The sequence below is a fragment of the Nycticebus coucang genome, chromosome 18 (assembly GCF_027406575.1).
Source record: "Nycticebus coucang isolate mNycCou1 chromosome 18, mNycCou1.pri, whole genome shotgun sequence".
Lineage (NCBI taxonomy): Eukaryota > Metazoa > Chordata > Mammalia > Primates > Lorisidae > Nycticebus > Nycticebus coucang.
The window spans coordinates 68,170,032-68,196,897 of record NC_069797.1 but is presented as its reverse complement, the minus strand read 5'-3'; the positions used below and the strand labels follow the sequence as shown (position 1 = coordinate 68,196,897).

General features: G+C 38.1%; 1 protein-coding gene across 7 annotated transcripts in view; it reads right to left on the bottom strand.

Moving 5' to 3' along the window:
* ABCA9 (ATP binding cassette subfamily A member 9) overlaps nucleotides 1–26,866 on the bottom strand; it is a 75,479-nt gene that overhangs the window by 31,242 nt on the left and 17,371 nt on the right. For 6 of the 7 annotated variants that reach the window (XR_008375465.1, XR_008375466.1, XR_008375463.1 and 3 more), the window contains 12 exons: nucleotides 26,530–26,715; nucleotides 25,531–25,678; nucleotides 12,983–13,148; nucleotides 10,759–10,817; nucleotides 10,117–10,227; nucleotides 9,562–9,737; nucleotides 9,250–9,369; nucleotides 8,914–9,052; nucleotides 8,318–8,408; nucleotides 6,095–6,234; nucleotides 3,351–3,470; nucleotides 1,495–1,693 (listed from right to left, as the gene is read on the bottom strand). Coding sequence is in view for 2 of the 7 variants with exons in the window: in XM_053568320.1 (XP_053424295.1) it covers nucleotides 1,495–1,693; nucleotides 3,351–3,470; nucleotides 6,095–6,234; nucleotides 8,318–8,408; nucleotides 8,914–9,052; nucleotides 9,250–9,369; nucleotides 9,562–9,737; nucleotides 10,117–10,227; nucleotides 10,759–10,817; nucleotides 12,983–13,148; nucleotides 25,531–25,678; nucleotides 26,530–26,715 (1,655 nt within the window). In the remaining 5 variants the exon portion in view is untranslated. The remainder of the gene's footprint in view (nucleotides 1–1,494; nucleotides 1,694–3,350; nucleotides 3,471–6,094; nucleotides 6,235–8,317; nucleotides 8,409–8,913; nucleotides 9,053–9,249; nucleotides 9,370–9,561; nucleotides 9,738–10,116; nucleotides 10,228–10,758; nucleotides 10,818–12,982; nucleotides 13,149–25,530; nucleotides 25,679–26,529; nucleotides 26,716–26,866) is intronic. The other variant, XR_008375462.1, reaches the window with a different exon arrangement.

Below are 26,866 nucleotides of genomic sequence, written 5' to 3'. Positions count from 1 at the left end.
CTTACCCCAATTTTTGTAAAGTGCATGGTCTCATTCACTCGGGCTCCAAAGCCCAATTACTTTCCTCCCATTTCTCTCCCTGAAGTCTGTTTTCCAGTGGTTGAAGATTCCTATCTCAACCACTTCAATCTTACTGAGGGGAGTAAGATTCCCATCATTACTTTTGCCTCCAAACCTCTTCTCCCTTTCACCTTTGAGGTTGGGCATTTATCGTCTCTTTCCTGACCTCCTTTTACCATTATCCTAAATGACTGTTTTCACTGTCTCCAATGCCTGTTATTGCCAGGCAATTTTGTACAATTGCCCAATTAAACTTCTTGGCAATCCTTTCTCATAGTCAATCGACTGTTCAAAATAAAAAATGATGCCTTACTAGCTCCTTCTTATTCATAAAGTGCAAACTCCCTAGCTCCATGTGATAATATATACTGAAAATTATTTTTACATTTTAATAAACTCTCTGTTGCAAATAACTCAGATTAATAACAGTTCTTTGATATCTCATGTATCACTGTACTCAGCACTGTACTCAGAAATCCCTGTCTGGATTTCTATCCTCCTTTCTCTTCTTGGCTAATTAAGTTCCATTTCCTTACATCAAATTCAAATTCTCCCTGTGTTCCTACTTTCATGTCCTTATTTGAATATAATCTTTTCCTAATAAATGCCATAGTTTACAAGACTATTATTTGGTGCACATCTAATTACTCTCAAGGGCAGATGTCATGTCTGATTTATTTTGATATATGTTACAATCATTTAATAGAGTGCTGCACAGAGGTGTTCACAGATATTTTTGGATGAATGAGTATTCTCAGTGGAGAGCTGAGCTTTTGCAAGGAGGTGGTACTCGATGTTGAGGGTAAAGCTGTAGGGATGTCAACCTCAAAGTGGGCTCCAGGGATGGTCATAAAGGCCAGACAGAGACCACGAGCACAGTCTGAAGTCATAACGTACAAAGTCGCCCAAGTTTCCAGTCCATCAACTGCAACACAGACTCTACCCTGAGCTTCCAGCCTCCTACTATGCCCTACAGATTTCAGATTTGCAGTCCCCGTGATTCCTTAACATAAAAACCTTTATATATACCTATATTCCTAGTTCCATTTTTTCTGGGGATTCCCACATAATGATTTTGGTATCTTGGGGAAAGAGGAAATGGTACGTTTGGGATGGGACCAAAATGCTAATACCCATCCACTTGTCAAGAACTTCTACTTCAACCCCTTAGTAAGAATAAAATCTGTGTGAAATTAAAAGAAATATCTCAATATTTATCTATTGTAATTATTTATCAACATGATTAAAAATGATTCCTTCAATTAAAGGATGATTCATTGGTCTAGAAGACCACATGCATTTGCTGGGATTTATTTTGTCTGGGTTTTTTCCCCCCTTTTTAGTGTTTTGCTCTCTTAAACTTATTTAAATTAAATAAGTTGAACTTATTTGGGGTTCACAGACCAAAAAGATCTGAAATGCTCAGATACTCACATAGTCCACAGGCTTTTTCTTTCATTCTTTAACTTTAGGAAGCGGACTTTTGCCATTGCGCAGACCTGCTGCCTCCATAGAGCCATGCCGCTGATGGTTTCCCTGACTTCTCTGAGAGACGACAAAACTTGCTCCAGCTCAACAAGGGTTCCTGTGTCTTTTGCACCATCACTTTGTAATTGTTCCAAGATTCCTAGATCTAAAACACAAGAGCAGTATTTTGTAAAATGCTGTTTCACTTGTACGGTATTAGCTTGTCTTGCAATCATCTTTTCAACCAAAGGTGTCAAAGTTACCATCTTGAGTCAAGATGCAAATAACCTAATTCTTGGCATTATTAGAGCAGCTATGAAAGAAATAGGAGAAAAGCACAAAGTATTTCTATAATAAAAGAAAATCATGTGTTTTCTAATTTTAAAAGTCCTCTGTCTATAGCTTTATAGGACTTAATTCATGTTAAGGAAATCAATAAAAAGAAACTCATAAATCTATTTCTTACAACAGATAAACTGTTTTAGTATTTCTGACCAAAATAAGAGAGTTAGGCGGCACCTGTAGCTCAGGGGGTAGGGTACCGGCCATATATACCCAGGCTGACATGTTCAAATCCAGCCTGGGCCAGCTAAAAAACAACAATGACAACTGCAACAACAAAAAAAATAGCCAGGCATTGTGGCAGGCACCTGTAATCCCAGCTACATGGGAGGCTGAGGTAAGTGAATCACTTAAGTCTAAGAGTTCGAGGTTGCTGTGAGCTATGACATCACAGCACTCTACCAATGGTGACATAGTGGGACTCCATCTCAAAAACAAAAAAATATGAGAGTTAGCACATACAGACGCCTCTTCCCTTTCCTCCAAGAGCATTAAAATATTAGAGAAAATATTTTTTAATATAATTATGTTTAAAAACAAGAGAATAGTTACCTCTTTTGAAGAAAACTCTAGAGGAAATGCCTATCTTAAACCTCTAGAAAGTTATAAAACATGTGTATTAAAAGTTAAGAATACCACTTTAAAAATGTGTCAAGTTCACAACTTCAAATGTGATTAAAATAGGGAGTGAGGGATGTAAGAACAAGAGTCGATCAATAAAAATACCCCAAATGACAAAAATAAAAACGAAAAGCATAGTTAAGAGTAAACACAATAAGATGGTAGAAACAAACAAACAAAAAATCTTAGAAGAAAACAGAGACTAAAGACAGAACACTTTCCAAGGAATAACAGTTAGACTTGCCAACAGATCTTTCAATAGCAACAAGCGAATGCTGAAGACACTGGAATAATATCTTCAGAATTCTACAAGAGCTACCACATGTTCTCACTTGGAGGTGGGAGCCCAGAGACGAGTAGCACAGCCATCCACTGTGGTAAGATAGACCTTAGAAACTCAGAGGGCAGAGGGAGGGAGGGGGGCGAGAAATGGAAAATTAATTATTGGGTATAACTTACACTATTTCGTGACAGGTACAAGAAAAGGCCTGGCTTCACCACTGTATAATTTATCCATGTAACAAAAAACTATTTGTACCATCTGAATCCATGGAAGCAAATTTTTAAAAACAGAAAAGTAATTGTCAACATAAACTCAGATGTTCTTTTCCCTGTAGCACTTACACTCATGTTACCCCACGTATTTATCATCTGGGGACCTCGTGTTGGACACTGCTATATCCCACAAAGATGCATGTTTTCTGTGGCTTTAAGTTTTCCCAAGACCAGCCTGAATTACAGCACCAAGAAAAGTATATACTCTCACGATTCAAAGCATGTTTTCAAGGTAAAATATTGTACGCAAAGACAAAAGTCAAATTTCTTTTTTTGTCCTTCCTTTATGACTTTTTTTCTTTTACCTGATTCATCAAGTGTTGATTTTCCTTCTAATTTCAGGAACACCTCATTCAACGTTGTCATGGAAACATCATAGTTCTCAATGCCTTGATTAGAACATTTATCAAGATCCCTGCAAAGGTCTAAAAGAAGGTACAGAAAATAGAGAATATAATATAATGTAATATAATGTAATGTAATATATAATGATGATCTCTTTTAAAAAGAAAATATTGAAAATAGGACAAATGTACTCCTCATAAACAAAACCAAGGTATAGATATTCCCTTATTTCTAAAATTAAAAAATACAGTGTATTTTTTTTTTTTTTTTTTTTTGTAGAGACAGAGTCTCACTTTATGGCCCTTGGTAGAGTGCCGTGGCGTCACACGGCTCACAGCAACCTCCAATTCCTGGGCTTAAGCGATTCTCTTGCCTCAGCCTCCCGAGTAGCTGGGACTACAGGCGCCCGCCACAACGCCCGGCTATTTTTTGGTTGCAGTTTGGCCGGGGCCAGGTTTGAACCCGCCACCCTCGGTATATGGGGCCGGCGCCTTACCGACTGAGCCACAGGCGCCGCCCAAAAAATACAGTGTATTTTTTTAGTTTCCATGTTGTCCTGAGTACCGAAGTTTAATTTAAAAATGTATATTTTTATTCTTCGAACATTACATAGATGTTTTGGGAAAAAACCTATTTTATTTAATGTGCTTTTAAATTTTTCTATCTATTATAGGGAGTGTTTAATTCTAAATCCCAATTAATAAAAATATTTTCCAGAGAATATAGATTTATACTTTAATATTAGAATTGTTGGAGAACTATAATAATCAATATAAAATAATTAATGTTTATAGAAATATTAAGCGCCACAGAATCTTTCCTAATTCAAAAATGTGTAAATTGAAGGACGGGGTGAAGTATGCATGTAACTTTACATACTTTTTGCCTCCCTCTTTCTTGCTCTCCACCCCGCTTCCTTTTTCTCTCTCTCCCTCTTCGTTTCAGCTTCTGACTGCAGCGTGAAAACTGTACAGAGCCTTGAGAGAGGTTAGGTCCTTATGGTGGATAAGTGGGTCCTTTTGAGAGATCATTTTTTTTGTCGCCCTCGGTAGAGTACCATGGCACCACAGCTCACAGCAACCTCAAAGTCTTGGGCTTAAGCAAGTCTCTTGTCTCAGCCTCCTGATTAGCTGGGACTCCAGGCGCCCGCCACAACACCCAGCTATTTTTTGGTTGCAGTTGTCATTGTTGTTTGGCAGGCCTGGGCTGGATTCGAACCCTCCAGCTGAGGTGTAGGAGGCTGGTGCCCCAGCCGCTGCGCTACAGGCACCAAGCCTGAGAGATAATTTGTTAAAAGATGTTGGATAATCCTTGAGCTGTTCAGGAAAACTGAAAGTTGGATAAAGGATGAAATAGTCTAAATCCTGGGAGAAATTAACGGCTTCTACCTTAAATATAAATATATTACAAACGTAAAGAAAACAGAAATGTATTGATAAGGGATAATGAGCTCTTAAATCTACCTAACTTTAGGTTCTCTTCATTTTCAAAAATTGCTCTATCCTCTTTAGCAATCAGGCCAAACTATGTTCTGCGGTAATCACACACAAGATTTCTGTTTTCATAGATGACATATATCTCGAAGATACCGTGTATGCACCTGTGTAGCATTAGTTCACTGATTCTAGGATGAATCCATTTCATTAGCTTTTAACAAATCCGATATGAGGATGTATTATGAATGATGGCAAATCATATTTTAAATGACAGTGTTAGTTCTTTCTGTTCCTTCCTTAGGGACACATCCTGTAGATGAGGATTTTCTTACACCTGATGAAATATCATCGGTACTACGCGTCAGATCTTACTCTAGATAATTTATTTATATTTATTAGTTTGATAATAAATTTAATCATACTACCTCATTCTATCCTCAAAACCATGGAGTACTGTTGCAATTTCCTTTTTACAAATGAGGAAATTAAAGTGAAGGAAAGCAGTGTAACTTGTTTAGGATTGTAGAGCTAACAATGGCATAGATGGGATTTGAATCCAGGCTGTCTAGCCCCATCATTTGGGCATCCAATCCCTGCACTTTATTCTCTGGTGCTGTGTCTCTTTAACCACTATGATTAGGGCAAGCTTATTGATTCAAGAATGCAGCAATGGCCAATTATTAAGGTAAACTCATTTTTACACTTTACCAAAAAACAGTCTACCCCTCAACTTTTAAGAAACGAAACAGATGTAGTAGAAAAATGGAAATGGCAGTGGCTCTCCAAATGTTCAAATTTGCAGCAAAATAGAGAATCTTGGGATGTCTGGCAGCAGGTAGGTTGATCTTAATTATCTTTCATAATTTAGATTATACCATTAGGTCATGGTCTTCATAAAGCAAGCTAAGTAGTGGGTATGATTCCCTTAGTTCTCTTCAATAGTCTAACAGTGTTTTAGTGGACCCCTTTCTGCCCTGGCCACACTCTCTCACTCTTTCTTGAAATGAATTTCCACCACAATCCCAATCTTACCTCACCACTTCATTGCACACATGGTGGCTTGACATATGTTAAACATCTATGTGCCCTGGTTTACCCAGAGGTGACATGAGGATACTATAAGGACTTATACTAGAAATGGCTCAGGGTTGAGAATATTAAATGAGTTGATGCATGGGGCCACAAACTGAGCAAGCATCAAAACTAGCCATCATTCCTAACATCATTGTTAGTAATGCCTCAACCACTCTGTGGTCTCTACATTTTACCTGGAAATTTGTTTGTCCTCCTTACAGGCAAAATATACACAAGTTTTTCTTCACTTTGTGCTGCTAATTTGGCATCAGGGATGTGCTGTTTAACCAGTGATGTTATCCTCTCTGGTTCACACATTTCATTCAGATGCAAACTAACATTTAAAAAAGTAAGTTAAAGTTATTTTTATCCATAACTGTCTTTAAAAACAAATTCCTACCTATGTAGTATATGCTTGTCACTTCATTAATACTTACAAGCCAAAAATTGCCTAATTTATTGGACAAAGCAAGATGTAAAACTTCTGACATAGTCCAAACTGTTTATACGGCTGGGAAGAAGAACTAGAGAATAGGAAGACTGGAATCAGATAAGATAATTCAATGACTCTTACTGGGAAAAAGAGCTATTAACCCAGATTCTGTTTAGGTAAAGAGAGTGGAATGTTTATTTTTGACCAGATCTATTGAAAACCCCAACCTCAAATTCCCCCTTTGCCGTAATGTATGTGTCCTACAGAAGCTAGGACTTGAAAAGGGTAAAACAAAAAATGGAGGTCATTTGTACAGCCATTAAGAGCATGGTCTTAATGGCATGCTATCAAAAGGTCCAGAACTCAGGGAAGTTGTTTAACATCTCTGAGCATCTGTTTTTTTTTTTTTTTTTTCATCTATGAGACAAAATAATACCCAACTTCTAAAGAACTTCTAAAGGCCAAATTGAAAATAGCATATGAGAAAGAATAGGGCCTTATACTAAGCAAACCCTCACTAGATGATAGCTAATTTTATCTTTTTTAATCTAAAATTTATTCGAGAAAAAGCTGGCCTGTCTTTTGATAAGCATATATAAAGTTCTTCATTAAACGATTGGAGTTTAGAAACCCCATTATGAGTCACATCCACTGACTTGGACTGTGAAGAGAACATCACATTGATGACACAAACCTTAACAAAATTAAGAAAATTATTCTGTGCTTACAAGGCAACTTCCCTAAAGAAGCCTATAACCTCATGATAATATAAATCAGGGTGTCCTAGACATGAGGGAAAGGGAGATTGAGTTAACTCAGGTAAGTACTTGACACCTTCTCCATTATTCATGCACTCAGTAATTCTTAGCCTGAAATGCAAAATAGGTATTGTTGTTGCTACTTTTTAATGGAGGTTAGAGAAGATCAAAGAACTTAATTAAGAACAACTCAAAATAGTGCTTTCAGGCTTCCAAAAAGGAGGATGCTCTTTTAGATTGCGCATCAAGGAGAAAATGCTTACAAAAAAAAAAAAAGAAAAGAAAATGCTCACAAGAAAACCTTTGGGAACGGGTAAGATTTCGCCTTGGTAAATCAGTGGAAAGAGGACAGGTTAGGCAGATCCTCCAGCAGAAACAAGGCAGCTCAACTATGGCACATACTTAGAGAACAGTGAGTGTTCAGTTAGTCAGAAGATACTGATTCAATTGGATTACAACAGGCAATAATGGTGGAATGGTGAATTTGCTCAAAGTTAAGTGCTGAGAATAAATAATGGAGAAATGAATTCAACCACTGGGGATGAAGCGATTTGAATTATTTTTTAAGAACTATTCCTATTTTAGTGTAAAGTATAGAAAGTGGTCCATATGACACCTACAATCTCGATCCAAAGACTCTACTACTTATAAACTGTTAAGAGTATTAAAACCGTCCAACATGTGCTATCCTCACTTGTCAAAAATGTATAATCATAGCATCTTCTTAGAGTTATTTGGAGAATCAAATATGGTAGTATGGATATTTTATATGCAAATACCAAGTACCTAAATACAGACAACTCTTACTAGAAATTTACAATAATGATAATAATTAAGGAAGAGAAGGAAAAACAAAAGAATAGTGGAGAAAACGAAGCCAGGGAGACTACAGAGGAGGGTATCAAAAATGTCAAGATGAACAAAACTTCAAAACTATGATAAGAGAAAGGGTTGGAACATCAATAAATTCCTCTTAGCAATGTGTTATGAAAATATTTTTCAAAAATTTGTATTTAAGCCTACATGGATCACCCTTCTATTTTCAATGTCTACAATCTCACATACCCTACTTTACAGCTAGAAAACAGGGCAATGGTGCCTAAGTCCTTATATAGCTCTTTTAAAATGAGCTTGTAGGTCTACATGCCAATCTACTTCAATATATTGATGCTGATAGCACCTGCCCCCAGGTTTCCAGCATGTTGCCCCCACATTAAGGGCTGTACCTTAAATGGTACCCAATACCCCATTTCTTCTTCAGGAACAGAGAAGAGCCCACACACTTCAGCTTCCCAGCAGATATGAACACCTTCCTGTCTATTTAGAAAGAACAAAAAGACAAATTGCATTAAGGAGTTACTCCTTTACAACTTACAAAAGAGTGAATCCATTACCAAATAATGTATTTTAGGAGCACAACATACCAAAATAGATACATCCTAATCCTGGCCACATGTAAACCACTTTCTTTGTCATCCAGCAACTAGAGTTATATTAGTTGATTCTCTAGCATATTTACAAAAACTATCCTGTTATATAAAGGATGTGTTTCAAGTCAGCTGGCTTTAACATTGAACAACACAATGATGGCTTTGTGAGTATGTGACATCATATTTTACAACCAGTTAGCTCTGCAATGGGGAAGAACACTTCCATGGGACAAGGTACTCTGGGGTGCAGATGTTCAACGCTGTGAGAGCAAAGTCCTCCTCTTGTGACCCACAGCAGTCCCCAGTGAGACACAGCTGTGGAGCACACCTAGTCCCACTCCACACGTGTCCCTGATTCCTCACTAACACACATGGAGAAGCCCAGACATTACCAGCCAGGATGTCAGCCTCATCCATGAACTGGGTGCTGAAGAGGATCACTCTGCCTGACCTCCTCTCTTTCAGGAGATTCCACACTCGGTGTCTGGACAGAGGATCCAGCCCAGCCGTCGGTTCATCCAGCAGCAGAACCTGGATGGCAGGAAAGCAAGTGAAATAATTCTCTTTCAGGCAAGTTTCTTTTTCAAAGCACAGGGGAGAGACACCTCAGTACTTAACATGGCATTGTAAAATTCTCTTACGTTTATCATTGGCAAATTCAGTTGCATCTAACAAAATAGTTGCCTAGTCGTCAGCCTGATTTCACCGGTCATTTCAGCTTAACTTACCTGAGGATCTCCTAAAATGGCAGTCCCCAAAGTGAGTTTCCTACTTTGTCCACCACTTAAATTTTGAGCAAGAGTGTCTTGAACATTTTCTATGTCTAAGTCCCGTAAAACTTGTTGTACCTAAACAAATAAAGAATAGTTAGTCCCAAACCCAGAATGTTTATTGGTAAGCACTATTCATTCTGTTCCGTACAAAGGGCATTTTTGTCTAACCTTTAGGCAAAGGATGGTGTCAAAATAACAAATACACATAGAATTTTCTAGGTAGCAACTTCACACTCAGGGCTGCGCGGCGCCTCACTTGTCATGTACCTGTTGCTCCACCTCGTGTGGCAGAATCCCTTTGATTTTAGCAAACAGTCTGAGGTTTTCTTTCACAGTCAGAAAGCCAAACTGCACGTTGGTCTGTGGACAAACTCCAGTGAGCTTTCTGACAGTCTCCAAGTCCCTCATTTCTGAAAGCGTGTGATTATAGATCGTGACCGAACCTACACGCAGAAGACATTGAGGATATTTTTAAATGCAAACAATGTATGCCAAAGATTATTTTCATTTCAACATACCTTACCTGTAAGGAATACACAGTTGGCTGATGACCAATGTAGTGTTAACAATAATACCTCGTCCACGTAGGATGGTAATTAGTCACTGAATAATCACAAAGCTACTTGTGAAATATTTAAAACACAAATAATATTTTTCTCAATAAATACAATTCAATAAAAGAATAACAAGCAAACTTCTAAAATTTTTATTTTAGATACCTGAGTGTAACGAATAGTTGATTTAAGTTCACTAAAAAAACTAATAAAATGCACAGCTAATTATTTCGTCCATGTACCTGTCCTTGGATAACTGTCCTCTCACCTGATGTTGGAACCGATAGTCCACTAAGTATGTTTAACAAGGTGGTTTTTCCAGCTCCACTGTGACCAAGAAGAGCAGTGATGTGTCCTTCATATATGTCAAACACCAGACCTGGCATCATATTTAAAAAAATTACACTTCTATCGTACACAGTAACTTCTCTGAAAGTTTTATAATTTCTTACACCATGAACACATCTGGGTAGTGAAGTTCCATACTTTTCTTAAAATTCTTTCTTTTGACATTATATCTCCTTTGATACACATTTTATAGTTACAGCATAGTTCATGATATGTCATTATGTGGTGAGTAATTTTTGAATAAAAGCAGTTTTGCCACTAAAGAGAGCCTGCCTGTAATAAAGCCAGCTTTAGGATTTAGGACTACAGCATGTAATGAGTTTTAAATACAAAGAACTTTTTGATACTACCATATATATTTTAAACCCACAAGATTCTTAATGCTACATACAACTTTTTAAGATTGTTATATTGGTTTTTATTTGCTTGGGAGGGAACATAATGTGTTTAGGTAAAGCAGAGTCATGCCATCTGGAATCCCTGTTCTTACTCCCACGGAGATGCTACAACAGTGGAGTGGTCACTAAGCCAAGTAGCTGTGTTAAATGTGGTGTTTGATTACCTTTCAAAGCTTCTATTTTTTCAAGCTTTCCTGCATATCCTTTTTTAAGATTTTTGATTCTGAAAAAAGAGGAAAATGATTTTAGGAAATTGTGGAGATGAGTAGAGGATTAATCAATCAAGTGTTCAAGGTGGGAGCAAAGACTCAAAGGAAATCTGGGGATTCTTTGCTTTCACACAGACACTGGCAGAATCACACAGGCATCTCCTTACAAGCCACGTTTCTGATCATTGAAGGCCTCCATGTGGAGGGTGCAGCTAGTACATGGAAATATGTTGCTGTAAGGATTGTGACAAGTGATTCAATATGAAGAAAGTTGGAGATTAAGTCAACAGTGAGGAGATACTATGGTGGAGAAAAGAAAAGAAAAGAAACAGCACAGCAAAACAGAAAGATCAGGGCTTTGGAGTCAAAATGTTCTGAGTGAAGCCACAGGTGTGCCGCACACTAGCTCTGTTACAAATGCTATGTGCTTGAAATCCACTGAGTCGAGTTCTTCAGCAGTAAAATGGGGATGACAACATTATCACAGGGGATTAAATTGTAAATAAAACAACATATGCATAACACAAAATGCTTGGAACCTAGTAAAATTCCAGGGAAGATGAGAAAAGGGGAAAGGGATTTCAAACAAAGATATGTTTTTTAAAAATTAGTACATAGAAAAAGATTTAAAATGAGTTGAGGGTCTACTATAAACTAGAACCTCTGCATTTTACCTGCATTATTTTCTCACATTATTGTAACAAACCAGCAGGTAGTTTGTTTGCTCATGCTCCTATAACACAATACCAAAATACTGGGTGGCTTATAGAATAGTCATTTCTTTTCTCACAGTTCTGGAGGCTGGGAAGTCCAAGATCAGCACATCAACAGAATTGACTTCTGTTGAGGGCTCTCTTGATGACTAGCATGCAGCCACCTTCTTCTTGTCCCATCACATGGCAGAGAGAGCTCTCTTGTGTCTCTTCTTATAAATAATAGGAATCTCATCATGAAGGTCCCACCCCTATGATCTCACATAACCCTAATTACTTCCCAGCGGCCTCATATTTTAAATACCACCACTTTAAAAGTTACTGTTTCAACTTACAGATTCTGAGGGGACATAATTCAGTCCCTAAAACAAGTCCAGTCCGGTCCAATATTTAAGCATTAATAACTGTGAGAAGAGGGACATTCAGCTGCAATACTCCTTGCCCACTGAGTAAATAAAAACACCTTCCTTCATCATTCAAGGTTCTCTGTGACTTTTCTGATAGGACCTGATTCTGATGTGGGCACTGGAAAGAACATAAAACTTAGAGTTCCAGATCAGAGGGAGATCACAATTTCTGAGAACAGAACAGTAACTCATAAGAATGAGAGAACAGTACTCTCTGTTGTCTGTTCTTCTTAGACCTGTGTTTTAACAAACTAAATGTGTAAAGACTGCAAATACACTATCATAAATGTTCAGAGTCAAAATACATTAGTGGAGGGTGGATCAGGAAGGTTCTATTGAAGGTGAGATTAACAAAATATTGAAGGATTGACAAAATTTGACCAAATTCTAGGGAACTCGAGATTTCTATCAGTTAGAAAATTAAGGCAACCAGCATTGAACAAAGTGCTTACATCGGGGCAGCACCTGTGGCTCCAAGGAGTAGGGTGCTGGCCCCATATGCCAGAGGTGACGGGTTCAAACTCAGCCCTGGCCAAAAACTGCAAAGTGCTCACATTATCTCAGAGGGAAGGAACGCACAGCACTCCAGTTTCTCGGGTTTTGTTCCCCTCTCTCTGGAATGTCTCTCTCCCTTTTATGCATCACTTGCATTTCCTCCCCCATCTCATTATAAGTCAGGAAATGAAAATGAAAGAGACTGAGTGAATTACTAAAAAATGGGTGCAGGGAACGAGAAGGGAGGTGATGGCTGTGTTTGTCACAAGGAGACTGGCAGACAGAGAAAAACATGAAGAGGAGAAACCAGAGACGACTTAAGGATAATGGACATTTGAAGGTTGTTTACTTGTGGATGCCTGTTGACATAGCCCATAAATGTAAATGCTGAGAATGTGAGGAAATAAAATACAATGAAAAATGAGTCTATACTTTTATGAATGAGGAACCCATAGGTGGATTCAGAGGGGCACAGAGGGGATCTTTGCACATCATGTTTTGCCTGGTGGAGCGCTGGTCTCTGCCCTGTTCTGCATTTGCAACTCCATGGAATTTATTTGTTACCTGATGCCTTCTTTGCCATAGAATTCTGGAGATACTGGTTCAAAAGAGTCATCAGACAAAGGGTAAGAATCCATTTCATTCTCAAGGGCCACGTGATCAGGTCTTCGGTGTTGAAACCAAAAAGATTTCAGGAAAAACAAGGGAGAACGTCGATGTCCGTACTCAGCTACATGAGCAGGAGGCAATTGAATAACGTGTCAGTGGTCACTTCCACAATCACAGGCATCCGAGGGCAGCATGCAAATACAACACATGTGATTCTAAGCCCGAATTCACATTATCATACTGAAGTAGTAATCTTTTAATGTGATTTGACAGACAGTAAGGAAAAAATAACTGAGATGTGACCTTCTAATATGAGAAGCAGGTGCATTGTTAACTATTAATTTAGTTAATAAATTAATTAAGTGCCTCAAAGTGGAGTGAAATGTTTCACGATGTATTTAAAACTACTATTAAAAGCAACTTTTACTTCAATTTAGCTAGAGACTTGAATGTTTATCCCAGAGTTTCTGGCTAAGCTGAGAAATAGCCATCATGTGATTGCGCTGGTGGCATTTTATCAAGTCAATAAATGACTGATGAATCTACAAAATTAGGTATCTTAGATAACTGGGGGAAACAGTAAAACAGGTACAACTTCCTAAGAATGGAAGAAAGGGACATGTGTGTATTAAGGAAGGAGCAAAGTGGAGGGCTTCCTGATGGTGATATCTATCAATATAAACAAAGCTTTTGATAATCATTAATATTAGCAGGAATAGACTAGAAAAAGAACTAGAAAATGCTAATAAATGGCAAAAAAGTAATTTATGGATGACCTATGAAAGTTTTCATTAGCCAATAAGGATGATTAAGTACAAACCCAGTAAACTGAGAAATACCCTTAATCAATGATCTATCTCATTATATACATAAATATATATATGAGCTATATAAAATATATTTACATATCTCATATATATATATGTAAAAGAGAGAGAGCTCATTATCCCATTAAAGCAAATTTTTTTTTTCTTATTGTTGGGGATTCATTGAGGGTACAATAAGCCAGGTTACACTGATCGCAATTGTTAGGTAAAGTCCCTCTTGCAATCATGTCTTGCCCCCATAAAGTGTGATACACACCAAGGCCCTACCCCCATCCCTCCGTCCCTCTTTCTGCTTCCCCCCCTCATAACCTTAATTGTCATTAATTGTCCTCATATCAAAATTGAGTACATAGGATTCATGCTTTTCCATTCTTGTGATGCTTTACTAAGAATAATGTCTTCCACTTCCATCCAGGTTAATACGAAGGATGTAAAGTCTCCATTTTTTTTAATGGCTGAATAGTATTCCATGGTATACATATACCACAGCTTGTTAATCCATTCCTGGGTTGGTGGGCATTTAGGCTGTTTCCACATTTTGGCAATTGTAAATTGAGCTGCAATAAACAGTCTAGTACAAGTGTCCTTATGACAAAAGGATTTTTTTCCTTCTGGGTAGATGCCCAGTAATGGGATTGCAGGATCAAATGGGAGGTCTACCTTGAGTGCTTTGAGGTTTCTCCATACTTCCTTCCAGAAAGGTTATACTAGTTTGCAGTCCCACCAGCAGTGTAAAAGTGTTCCCTTCTCTCCACATCCACGCCAGCATCTGCAGTTTTGAGATTTTGTGATGTGGGCCATTCTCACTGGGGTTAGATGATATCTCAGGGTTGTTTTGATTTGCATTTCTCTAATATATAGAGATGATGAACATTTTTTCATGTGTTTGTTAGCCATTCGTCTGTCATCTTTAGAGAAGGTTCTATTCATGTCTCTTGCCCATTGATATATGGGATTGTTGGCTTTTTTCATGTGGATTAATTTGAGTTCTCTATAGATCCTAGTTATCAAGCTTTTGTCTGATTGAAAATATGCAAATATCCTTTCCCATTGTGTAGGTTGTCTCTTTGCTTTGGTTATTGTCTCCTTATCTGTACAGAAGCTTTTCAGTTTAATGAAGTCCCATTTGTTTATTTTTTTTGTTGTTGCAATTGCCATGGCAGTCTTCTTCATGAAGTCTTTCCCCAGGCCAATATCTTCCAGTGTTTTTCCTATGCTTTCTTTGAGGGTTTTTATTGTTTCATGCCTTAAATTTAAGTCCTTAATCCATCTTGAATCAATTTTTGTGAGTGGGGAAAGGTGTGGGTCCAGTTTCAGTCTTTTACATTTAGACATCCAGTTCTCCCAACACCATTTATTGAATAGGGAGTCTTTCCCCCAAGGTATGTTCTTGTTTGGTTTATCAAAGATTAGGTGGTTGTAAGATGCTAGTTTCATTTCTTGGTTTTCAATTCTATTCCAAGTGTCTATGTCTCTGTTTTTGTGCCAGTACCATGCTGCCTTGACCATTTTGGCTTTGTAGTACAGACTAAAATCTGGTATGCTGATGCCCCCAGCTTTATTTTTGTTACAGAGAACTGCCTTAGCTATACGGGGTTTTTTCCAGTTCCATACAAAACGCAGAATCATTTTTTCCAAATCTTGAAAGTATGATGTTGGTATTTTGATAGGAACGGCATTGAATAGGTAGATTGCTTTGGGAAGTATAGACATTTTAACAATGTTGATTCTTCCTGTCCATGAGCATGGTATGTTCTTCCATTTGTTAATATCCTCTGCTATTTCCTTTCTGAGGATTTCATAGTTTTCTTTATAGAGGTCCTTCACCTCCTTCGTTAGGTATATTCCAAGGTATTTCATTTTCTTTGAAACTATGGTGAAGGGAGTTGTGTCCTTAATTAGCTTCTCATCTTGACTGTTACTAGTATATACAAAGGCTACTGACTTGTGGACATTGATTTTATATCCTGAGATATTACCGTATTTTTTGATGACTTCTAGGAGTCTTGTGGTTGAGTCTTTGGGATTCTCTAAGTATAAGATCATGTCGTCAGCAAAGAGGGAGAGTTTGACCTCCTCTGCTCCCATGCGGATTCCCTTGATTTCCTTGTCTTGCCTAATTGTATTGGCTGGAACTTCCAGCACTATGTTGAATAGTAAAGGTGACAGAGGACAACCTTGTCTGGTTCCAGTTCTAAGAAGAAAAGCTTTCAGTTTTACTCCATTCAGTAAAATATTGGCTGTGGGTTTGTCATAGATAGCTTCAATCAGTTTTAGAAATGTGCCACCTATGCCTATACTCTTCAGTGTTCTAATTAGAAAAGGATGCTGGATTTTATCAAATGCTTTTTCTGCATCTATTGAGAGGATCATGTGATCTTTATTTTTGCCTCTGTTAATATGATGGATAACGTTTATGGACTTGCATATGTTAAACCAACCTTGCATCCCTGGGATGAAGCCTACTTGATCATGATGAATGACTTTTTTGATGATAAGCTGTAATCTATTGGCTAGGATTTTGTTGAGAATTTTTCCATCTATATTCATGAGTGAGATTGGTCTGAAATTCTCCTTTTTGTTTGGGTCTTTTCCTGGTTCTAGTATCAGGTTGATGTTTGCTTCATAGAATGTGTTGGGGAAGATTCCTTCTTCCTCAATTTTTTGGAATAATTTCTGCAGTACAGGAATAAGCTCTTCCTTGAAGGTTTGATAGAATTCTGGAGTGAAGCCATCTGGACCAGGGCATTTTTTGGTTGGAAGCTTTTTTATTGTTTCTTTGATCTCAGTGCTTGAAATTGGTCTGTTCAGGAGCTCTATTTCTTCCTGGCTGAGTGTAGGGAGAGGGTGTGATTCCAAATATTGATCCATTTCCTTCACATTGTCAAATTTCTGGGCATAGAGCTTCTGGTAGTATTCAGAGATGATCTCTTGTATCTCTGTGGGATCAGTTGTTATTTCCCCTTTATCATTTCTGATTGAGGTTACTAGAGATTTTACTTTTCTATTCCTCGTTAGTCTGGCCAATGGTTTATCTATTTTATTTATTTTTTCAAAAAACCAACTCCTTGTTTCATTAATTTTCTGAATGATTCTTTTGTTTTCAATTTCATTGATCTCTGATTTGATTTTGGATATTTCTTTTCTGCTACTGAGTTTAGGCTTAGATTATTCTTCTTTTTCCAATTCCATAAGATCTCTTGTGAGATTGTTGATGCGCTCTCTTTCTGTTTTTTGAATGTAGGCATCTAAAGCGATGAATTTTCCTCTCAAAACTGCTTTTGCAGTATCCCACAGGTTTTGGTAGCTTGTGTCTTCATTGTTGTTATGCTCAAGGAAGTTAATGATTTCCTGTTTTATTTCTTCCTGCACTCATCTGTTATGCAACAGAAGATTGTTTAATTTCCATGCCTTTGGGTGAGGTCGAGCGTTTTTGTTAGAGTTGAGTTCCACCTTTAGTGCCTTATGGTCTGAGAAGATACAAGGTAAAATTTCAATTCTTTTGATTCTGTTGATATTTGTTTTGTGTCCCAGGATATGATCAATTTTGAAGAATGTTCCATGGGGTGATGAGAAGAATGGTATATTCTTTATCTTTGGGGTGGAGTGTTCTATATGCGTCTATCAAGCATAGTTGTTCTAGGGTCTCATTTAACTCTCTAATATCTTTGTTTAATTTCTGTTTAGAGGATCTGTCCAGCTCTGTAAGAGGAGTGTTAAAGTCCCCTGTTATGATGGTATTATCAGATATCATATTGCTCAGACTGAGTAAGGTCTGTTTCAAGAATCTGGGAGCATTTAAATTGGGTGCATAAATATTTAGAATTGAAATGTCTTCTTGTTGTATTTTTCCCTTGACCAATATAAAGTGACCATCTTTGTCTTTTTTGACTTTAGTTGCTTTAAATCCACATGTATCTGAAAATAAGATTGCAATTCCTCTTTTCTTCTGAATTCCATTTGCCTGAAAAATTGTCTTCCAACCCTTGACTCGGAGCTTTAATTTGTCTTTTGAAGCCAGGTGTGTTTCTTACAGACAGAAAATGGATGGCTTGTGTTTTTTAATCCAGTCAGCCAATCTATGTCTCTTCAGTGGGGAATTCAAGCCATTAACATTTATTGAGATAATTGATAAGTGTGGTAGTATTCTATTCGTCTTATTTTGTGAGAGTCCATTGCTTAGTTTTATCTTTTGCATCAGTGTGGAGGTTAGGTTCTGTCCTTTAATTTCTGAGTTCTTACTTTGCTTCTGATCCATTGTGGTGGTCAGTGTGCAGAACAGGTTGAAGTATTTCCTGTAGAGCTGGTCTTGTTGTGGCGAATTTCCTCAATGTTTGTATATCCGTAAATGATTTGATTTCTCCATCAATTTTGAAGCTTAGCTTAGCAGGGTACAGAATTCTGGGCTGGAAATTGTTCTGTTTAAGTAGATTAAAGGTAGATGACCATTGTCTTCTTGCTTGGAAAGTTTCATTAGAGAAGTCTGCGGTCACTCTGATGGATTTGCCCCTGTAGGTCAACTGGCGCTTACTCCTGGCAGCTTGCAGAATCTTTTCTTTTGTCTTGACTTTGGACAGGTTCATCACAATGTGTCTTGGAGAAGCTCGGTTAGAGTTGAGGCAACCTGGGGTCCGATAGCCCTCTGAAAGCAGTGTGTCAGAATCTTTGGTGATATTTGGGAAATTTTCTTTTATAATATTCTCTAGTATGGCTTCCATTCCTCTGGGGCATTCTTCTTCCCCTTCTGGAATTCCTATAACTCGTATGTTGGAACGCTTCATAAAGTTCCATAATTCTGACAGTGAACGTTCTGCTTTCTCTCTCTTCTTTTCTGCCTCTTTTACTACCTGAGTTATCTCAAGAACTTTGTCTTCTACCTCTGAAATTCTTTCTTCTGCATGGTCTAACCTGTTGCTGATACTTTCCATTGCATCTTTAAGTTCCCTAATTGACTGTTTCAGTTCCTTTAGCTCTGCTATATCCTTTTTATATTCTTCACATTGTTCATCTCTTATTTGATTCTGTTTCTGGATTTCCTTTTGGTTATTTTCCACTTTATTAGCAGTTTCCTTCATTGTTTCCATCATTTCTTTCATTGTTTTCAACATGTGTATTCTAAATTCCCTTTCTGTCATTCCTAACATTTCTGTATAGGTGGAATCCTCTGCAGTAGCTACCTCATGGTCCCTTGGCGGGGTTGTTCTGGACTGGTTCTTTATGTTGCCTGGAGTTTTCTGCTGATTCTTCCTCATGAGTGATTTCTTTTATCTGTTTCCTTGCCCTAATTTTCCTTTCACTTCCTCTTGCTCTTTAAGTTCTCGTGCCTGTGGACTAACGGTTACAGGACCAGAAGGGTGAGAAGGTTTAAGAGCAAAAAAGGGATGAAAGAAAGGAGGACCGAGTGATACGAAAAAAAAAGAAAAATAGAGAAAGGAGAGGGGGTGGGTAAAAGGAATATTGACAAAAAGAAGAGAGGCACAGAAAGAGGGAGACAGAGCAATATAGGTGTACAGTAGGGTACTTTGACACAACCTTAAAAAAACCCCACCTTCTGGGGGTGCCCAGTTGGGTGGTTCCCTTGAGGTCAGCAGCTCTTTGCTAACCTGATCAGACACAGTACCCCACCTCCACCAAGTAGAGAGGAAAGCCAAAAATGCTATAAATCAAACCAAAACAAGCAAACAGAAAACTTTATGGAATAAAATTGGGTGAAAAACCAAATAATAGCGGTAGAAACACTAGCAAAAATGAAGTTCCAGTTATTGAAAAAGGCAGCAATGTGAAATTATAATTAAACTAGAAAAATTGAGAAAGAAAAAGGATCTGTATGGAAAAGGTTGAAATTAAAATACCAAACAACATCAACAACATAAAAATAAACAAAAAAAAAAAACACAACCAAAAACAAAGCAGTATGTATATGTTATTGAATATTGTCTGGGCAACACATGGTCTTCTGGGGTATGAGATGTTAATCACAGTTCTGATATGACTGGAGGCTGCTGATTTCTCAAACCCCAGCAGGTAGATGCCCTAAATCTCTCTTCAGCCCACTTAAAAGGCACTTTGAACTTGTAAACTTGCTGAGCAGAAGCTTTCCCAGGAAAGTGCTTGTCACTGGAATCACTGCTGAAGTGGCTATCCACTTACCCAGTGTGCCAAAACCAGTCTCACTCTGCCCCTGAGGGTTAGGGCTGCAAGGCAGCTCAGACCCCACCCTTAGGCTACTTGGTCGGGTTACCAGCTCCCACCCGATTCTAGCTCTGCGACCCTGAGGGCGGAGCTTGCCGGGGAAGATCGCTCACAATGGCTCCCTGTGACCCACAGCCAAACACTATTAGCTCTGTCTGGCTCAGCGGCTCAGACTGGGGCCCTAGACAACGGCCAAAGTTCTCCGCACTCCCACTCATGCTCTCCCCAAGGCAGTTCAACTGAGTGCCAAGTCCAAAGACACCAAAACAGTTCACAGGTAAGGCCTTTCTGGCTTACAGTCTCGCTGCTACTGAACTTACAGTTGTGGGCAGGTTTAGACGGATTGAATACACGCGACCACTTGCCATTTTTCCACCATTTTAGTCCTCCTCTTGGGGTCCAGAAGTCTCTCGCTGACTCCCTGTATCCTCAGAGGGGTGATGATAGGCAGATCCCACCAGCCAGAGATGCCTGGAGTCCTATCTCCCCAGACTCACGGTGCCCAGATGCAAGGAAGTTGTTACTTGGCCGCCATCTTGCTCCATCCCATTAAAGCAAATTTTAATTATCCTATAAAACTTTACGTTCATTTAGGAAAATAGCTATTATGTATTTTTGAGGCAAAATAATACTTTAGTTAAATCAATGCAAATTTAATTAAGTAATGATGGAGTGTTTCGAAAGCAAGAAAGAAAAGCAGTGTAAAATTACTGCAATCTTAAAATTGTATATGTTTATTTTGAAAGACTGATGAGATTACTCAGACAAAAATAAATTTTTTTTTTTTTTTTAAAAAGACACTATCTTAAAAGGATGTGCTGAAAAGACAGGAAGGAGGATGATATTAGCACTTTACCCTTGTGTGGTGTGTGATAGATTAAAAAAACATTTCACGCGCTCTCCTTTTATTCTTGTAAAGGTAATGTAACGTCAGTACGCACTACAAAGTTATTGCCACTTCAAAGTAAGGCCTGTGGCCATCAGAAAACCTAAAGAACTTCACGAGGGTCGAATGACCAAAGTATCAAAGCCAAATCTTTCTAGTGGATCTAAAAGTGCTTCATTCTTTTTTCTAAAGGCTGATGTTCTAACAAAGGCAATAAATGATGTACAAAGATGAATGCCAATCCAAATGTTTGTAAATTCTGGAATTCATATTGCATTAAATGAACATTTTAGATGAGAATGAAGCAAATAAAAGCAAAGACATTGATCTTATTAACAATATTTTACTAACACAGTAACAGATTCCAGGAGAAGGTAATTTGAACTTTTACTTAAGAGAAGCTGATGAAGAAATGATTCTTTGCAATATCAGTCTCTGAGGTACAGTAAAAGATGTGGGGGCCATGTGACAAAACTACAAGAAAATAATCTGTGTCTGCAAATAAAATGTTGAAATCGTATCAAAGAAGGGAGAAAAATAAAGAACAAAGAATGCATCTGTGGAGATACAGGGTCTGTGGCAGAACAGAGGTGTCTGTAAAAGAAGCAAGTTAATTTCACCACATACAAATTGCTGCTATTGGCTTGGCACCTGTTGACAGGTTCAAATCCAGCCCGGGCCTGCCAAACAACAATGACGACTACAACCAAAAAAAAAAAAAAAAAATAGCTGGGCATTGTGGTGGCACCTGTAGTCCCAGCTACTTGGGAGGCTGAGGCAAGACAATCACTTAAGCCCAAGAGTTGGACATTGCTGTGAGCCGTGATGCCATGGCATTCTACCCAGGGTGACAAAGTGAGACTCTGTCTCAAAAAAAAAAAAATTTGCTGCTATCATTTTTAAAAGGGAGGAGGAGAAATATGAACATTGATTTCAAAATAATTTCCTGTACTAATGATGTGGATGAATTCATAGTTACTGGTCTGAGGATGAAAGTAACTGTCTCCCCTGAATTACCCACTTACTCATGTCTAAAATTTTTTTCAAAAAGAACTGTGAATTATCAAAATCAAGGATTTTTCATTTTTACACATTTCATTATAGAATTTCAGAAATTCATATTCTAAGAAGCTTCACAAGTAATCTAAGGAAAGCTTTGTGTGTAAAATGAATCCCTGTTCAGTCTCTGTGATTTCAGGGACAGAAAAGGTATCATTCCCAGAGGTCAGAGATGTAATGTTTCAAATGGTAAGAAACAACTTACCATGCGTTGTACAACATTTAGAATGGTAAGAAACAATCCCTTTGTATGAAGCCAAACGTTAGTCCTTGATTCACCAGACCACTGGTATTTTTAAATCCTGCTAAAGGTTGAGTAATGGAATTGTTGTGTTCTTCTTTTTTTTTTTTTGCAGTTTTTTTTTTTGGCTGGGGCCAGGTTTGAAGCTGCCACCTCTGGTCTATGGGGCCAGCGGCCTACTGCCTTGAGCCACAGGCACTGCCTGAGTACTGGAATTGTTAAATGCCACCCACTGTTTCCAGGATGACTCTTCCAAGTTATTGTCCAAAGCGTCACCTGGACATGGTCAGCATGAGTGCTCTGCAGCTACTTTTGAATGTTGGGTACAATGGTATATTAAATTTTATAAAAAATATAATGCTGCCTACCAGCCATCTGTGTCTACATCTTCTTACTTAAGGATAGAGAAAGAACTTCTATTTTCACATGCTTTAATAAAGTACAGATACACCACAGCTATCATTTCCTTTGATCACATAAGTCAGTAATCCTGTCAAAATTGACATGAGGTTTCCTAGAATCATTTTCTCCCACTGTATTGAAGCTAGATCCCCTTCCCAGAACATCCACTTTAATGGAGCTCACAAACTACAGTATCTACTGAAAACTTCACCCAGGATGATTTTCAATTTCAGTAAGTCACAGCTAATGAAATATAAGTTCTTCTTCTTTTGAAAAGCAGTGCATACATACATCTGTGGTCTTTTCTATTACAGTCCCTCTCTCCATATTCAAGTTTCCTCTAAAATTGTTAATAGTACCTCACTGACCTTTCCCTCAAGTATTTACAACAACCTGCCTCATTTAGAGTAATTAAACATACTGATATTGTCTTCTTACATATTTGTTTATGTAAGAAAAAAGTATCTTTATCATGCTCCAGTTACTACCAAAAGTTGACTGCATTTCATAAATTAATAGAGCACTTATACCACCTTCGAATTTTTATTTTCCAAATTTATTTTATTCACAGAATTTCTCTCCTTTGCTAGAATTCTATACATTATTATCCTGTGGTCACTATATGCTTTTAAATAATAATCTTTTTATCCTTTATCTTATTCAAAGATTTTGCATCTATTTCTAAATCTTTTAAGTATTGCTACTTTTCTATATTTAAAATTTTTGAAAGCACTTAGGTTAAGAACGTTGTCTTCTATTTCTAGGTCAGTATACATTTTTTATTATATGCCTTTAAAACTATCAAATATTAGTATGCACAGATTAAGATAATGATAGGATTTTCTTTAATCTGTTCTTGTTTGTTTGTTTTTTAAGACAAGATCTTATACTGTTGCCTAGTCTAGAGTGCAGTGGTATCACCAAGAAATCCTCCTGGCTCAGCCACCTCAGAGTACCTGGGACTACAGGTGCATAAACCACCATGCCTGGCTTTTTTTTTTTTTTTGATAAAGACAAGGTCTCACTGTGTTGTTCCATCTGGTATCAACTCTTCATCTCAAGTCATCCCCCTGTGTCAGCCTTCGAAAGAGCTGAGATTACAGTGTGAGCTACCACACCCAACCTTTGATCTGTTAATGTGATAAATTCTATTGCTGAAATAAATTCTACTTTGGTTATTATCTATTAATTACATAAAATACTGTTGGAATTGATTTGTTCTTGCTCATTTAGATTTTACAAACATCTGAAAATGTTAGCTGGTCTAAACATTTCTTTCTTGTACCATTTTTGCATCATTTCTCTCAGCTTTGATCTAGTCCCCCAAAAAATAAGGTGGGGTCTTCCATGTGACTTCATCTCCCTGTGTGGTTTTCCATGTCTCTTTGACAAGCTTTTGGTGGAATGGTTCTGTGATTGCCTTCTTTTGGATTAGATAAAGTACATGCTCCAAGTGTGATAGCAAATATAACAATAATGAGAAACCTTGAAATTTCTTACATTGGAATTTTAAAAAAAAAAATCAGAGAGCTATTATTTTTTATCAGCCCTCTCAGAAACATGATGGACATGTTATTTAAAAAGTCCCTTCTGGAACAGTCTTACACTGCGGGTGGGACTGCAAAGTAATGTAACCTTTTGGAAGGAAATATTGAGAACCCTCAAAGAACCCAAACTAGATGTCCCATTTGATCCCACAATCCCATTACTGGGCATGTACCCAGAAGGAAAAAAATTCTTTTATGATAAAGACACTTGCACTAGACTGTTTTATTGCAGTTCAATTTACAATCACCAAAATGTGGAAGCAACCTAAATGCCCATTAACCCAAGAATGGATTAACAAGCTGTGGTATATTCAGCCACTAAAAAAGATAGAGACTTTACATCTTTTGTATTAACCTGGATGGAGGTGAAACACATCGTTCTTAGTAAAGTATCCTAAGAATGGAGAAACAAGAATCGAATGTACTCAATTCTGATACCAGGACAACTGATGCTCTAACAGGGTGGGAGGTGGGGAATGGGGGAGGGGAGAGTGGGAAAGAGGAAGGGGGTGGGGGATCACGGTGTGTGGCACACCTCTTGGGGGCAGAGCACAATTATAAGAGGGACTTGGACTGACCATTGCAATTAGTGTAACCTGATTCTTTGTACCCTCAATGAATCCCCAACAATAAAAACAACAAAAAATGAAAGTCTCTTCCTTCCTTTCATCTCCTTATTTCTCTTTCTGCCTCTTCCCTAACGTTTACCTGGTATACACTTGGAAATGATAGGCATACTCCAGCAACGCACAAATAAACACTTGTTTCATATTGCACACTAATAATCTGTCCTTCTCTACCAAGTGAGTTAAAAGGGGAAGAACACAAATTGGTCTAACATTAAATATCAAGCACTAACATTCTTTTTTTTTTTTGTACAGACAGAGTCTCACTTTGTCGCTCTCAGTAGAGTGCTGTGGCATCACAGCTCACAGCAACCTCAAACTCCTGAGCTTAGGCGATTCTCCTGCCTCAGCCTCCCAAGTAGCTGGGACTACAGGCATCCGCCACAATGCCCAGCTATTTTTTTGTTGCAGTTTGGCTGAGGCCGGGTTTGAACCCGCCACCCTCGGTATATGGGGCCGGCACCCTACTTAGTTCTGACAAGAATACTAATGGTATAATTATCCATAATCTCTTGAGAGTATCTCCTTTTAAAAAGAAACACCCTGATGTATGATAGGAGAGCAAAGTCTTAGAGAGCGATTCTGTAAACAAACTGCACACTATCATTGGGTGTCTATTAGAAATTTTTTTAAATGCTTGCTCATCTATATTTAATACACTGCAGAGCTATATTTTAAATGTAATTAATAATTGTATCGAATTATACACACAGTCATACTTACTGGGCAAAACTTTGTCAAAATACAATGTCAATGCCAGGTAGAGAAGAGTATCAAAAGCCAGCATGAAAAAGGTCGCTAGGATGAGGTGTGGGTTGGTCAAAGAATTCAAATGGGCATCAGCATTCACATCATAGTCCAAATGTATAAGCTGAAGTAAAAAGGATAAGTTGAATTAAAAAGGCTTACTACAGCATTGAGAATTATTATTGTCTTAGTTCTGCACTGGCTTAGACAAGATAAGAACATAATTCCTGACTTTACACAGCTCAGACCTACTGGAAGATAACTTCAATAGCACGGGAATTATCCAGCTGAAGGCAAGTTGGGAAAGTAATGGACTTTGGCTCTGAGAACTAAGGAACCCACAGGCAGCACCAGGTGAGTCTTCTAAGAGGGGGAACAAACCCCACGAAGGTGATATTTGAGCAGGACCTAGGTAGGACTCCATCAGGCTCAGGATGGGGAAGAGCCGGGCATTCTGCGCAGGGCGCTCCACTTCAGACTACAGACGTGGAAGGCGGATGAACTTTAGAGGCTGGCAGGAGACAGAACAATTTCTTCCTGACTTCGTGAGTGTGTAGTTCACACCAGCTTCCGTGTGGCACCTTAGTTATGATATCAAAACTCACTTTTCTAAGAGGAAGCGCAGTTTCATGTAGAAATGGCCAATTAAAAAATAAAACTTTGTTTTTTCCAAATTTTCAGTTGTCAAATGTTTGTTAATAACATGAAGGATCAGGTTTCCTAAGCATTAAACAAGGCAAATGTTTCCGGGGACTACCAGCTAGAAGTAGCAGTCGAAACACACCCATAACGGAGCATCCTCCTACATTTAGGGACTTCAAAAAAACTGATTGTGCAGAGAGAAAGAAAAAAAGTCTCTCGTATCACTTCAGTGTTCATTTTTGCAAAAGTAGGATGAAAGCTCGGTGCTTAGAACATGTCACATGAATTATTCGAATGTTTTGTAGAACATGGAATAGTTACCACACCTCTTACCTGGGCCATTCCCACAGTGAAGGCAAAGGGGCTCAGAAGACACAAGGTCCATTCACAAAATGCAGGAAGATGTGAGTACAAGGCTGTGAGTCCCAGGGATCCCCAAAAGACAATAAGGAGAAAGACAACCAAGCCCGAGAGGAAAGGTTTCTTGATCAGCACGCCCATCAGGAAAGCTAAAGTTATCTGAGAGGAGAGAAAAACTTCAGCTGGTCTGTGATTCACTGAGAACGCCAGTGACACACAAAAGGAATTTTCTATTATAAAAGTGTATTTCGTCGATTGTCCCCACTCCGTACTGTCTCATGCAAACACTACCAAGAGAACAGGTGACAAA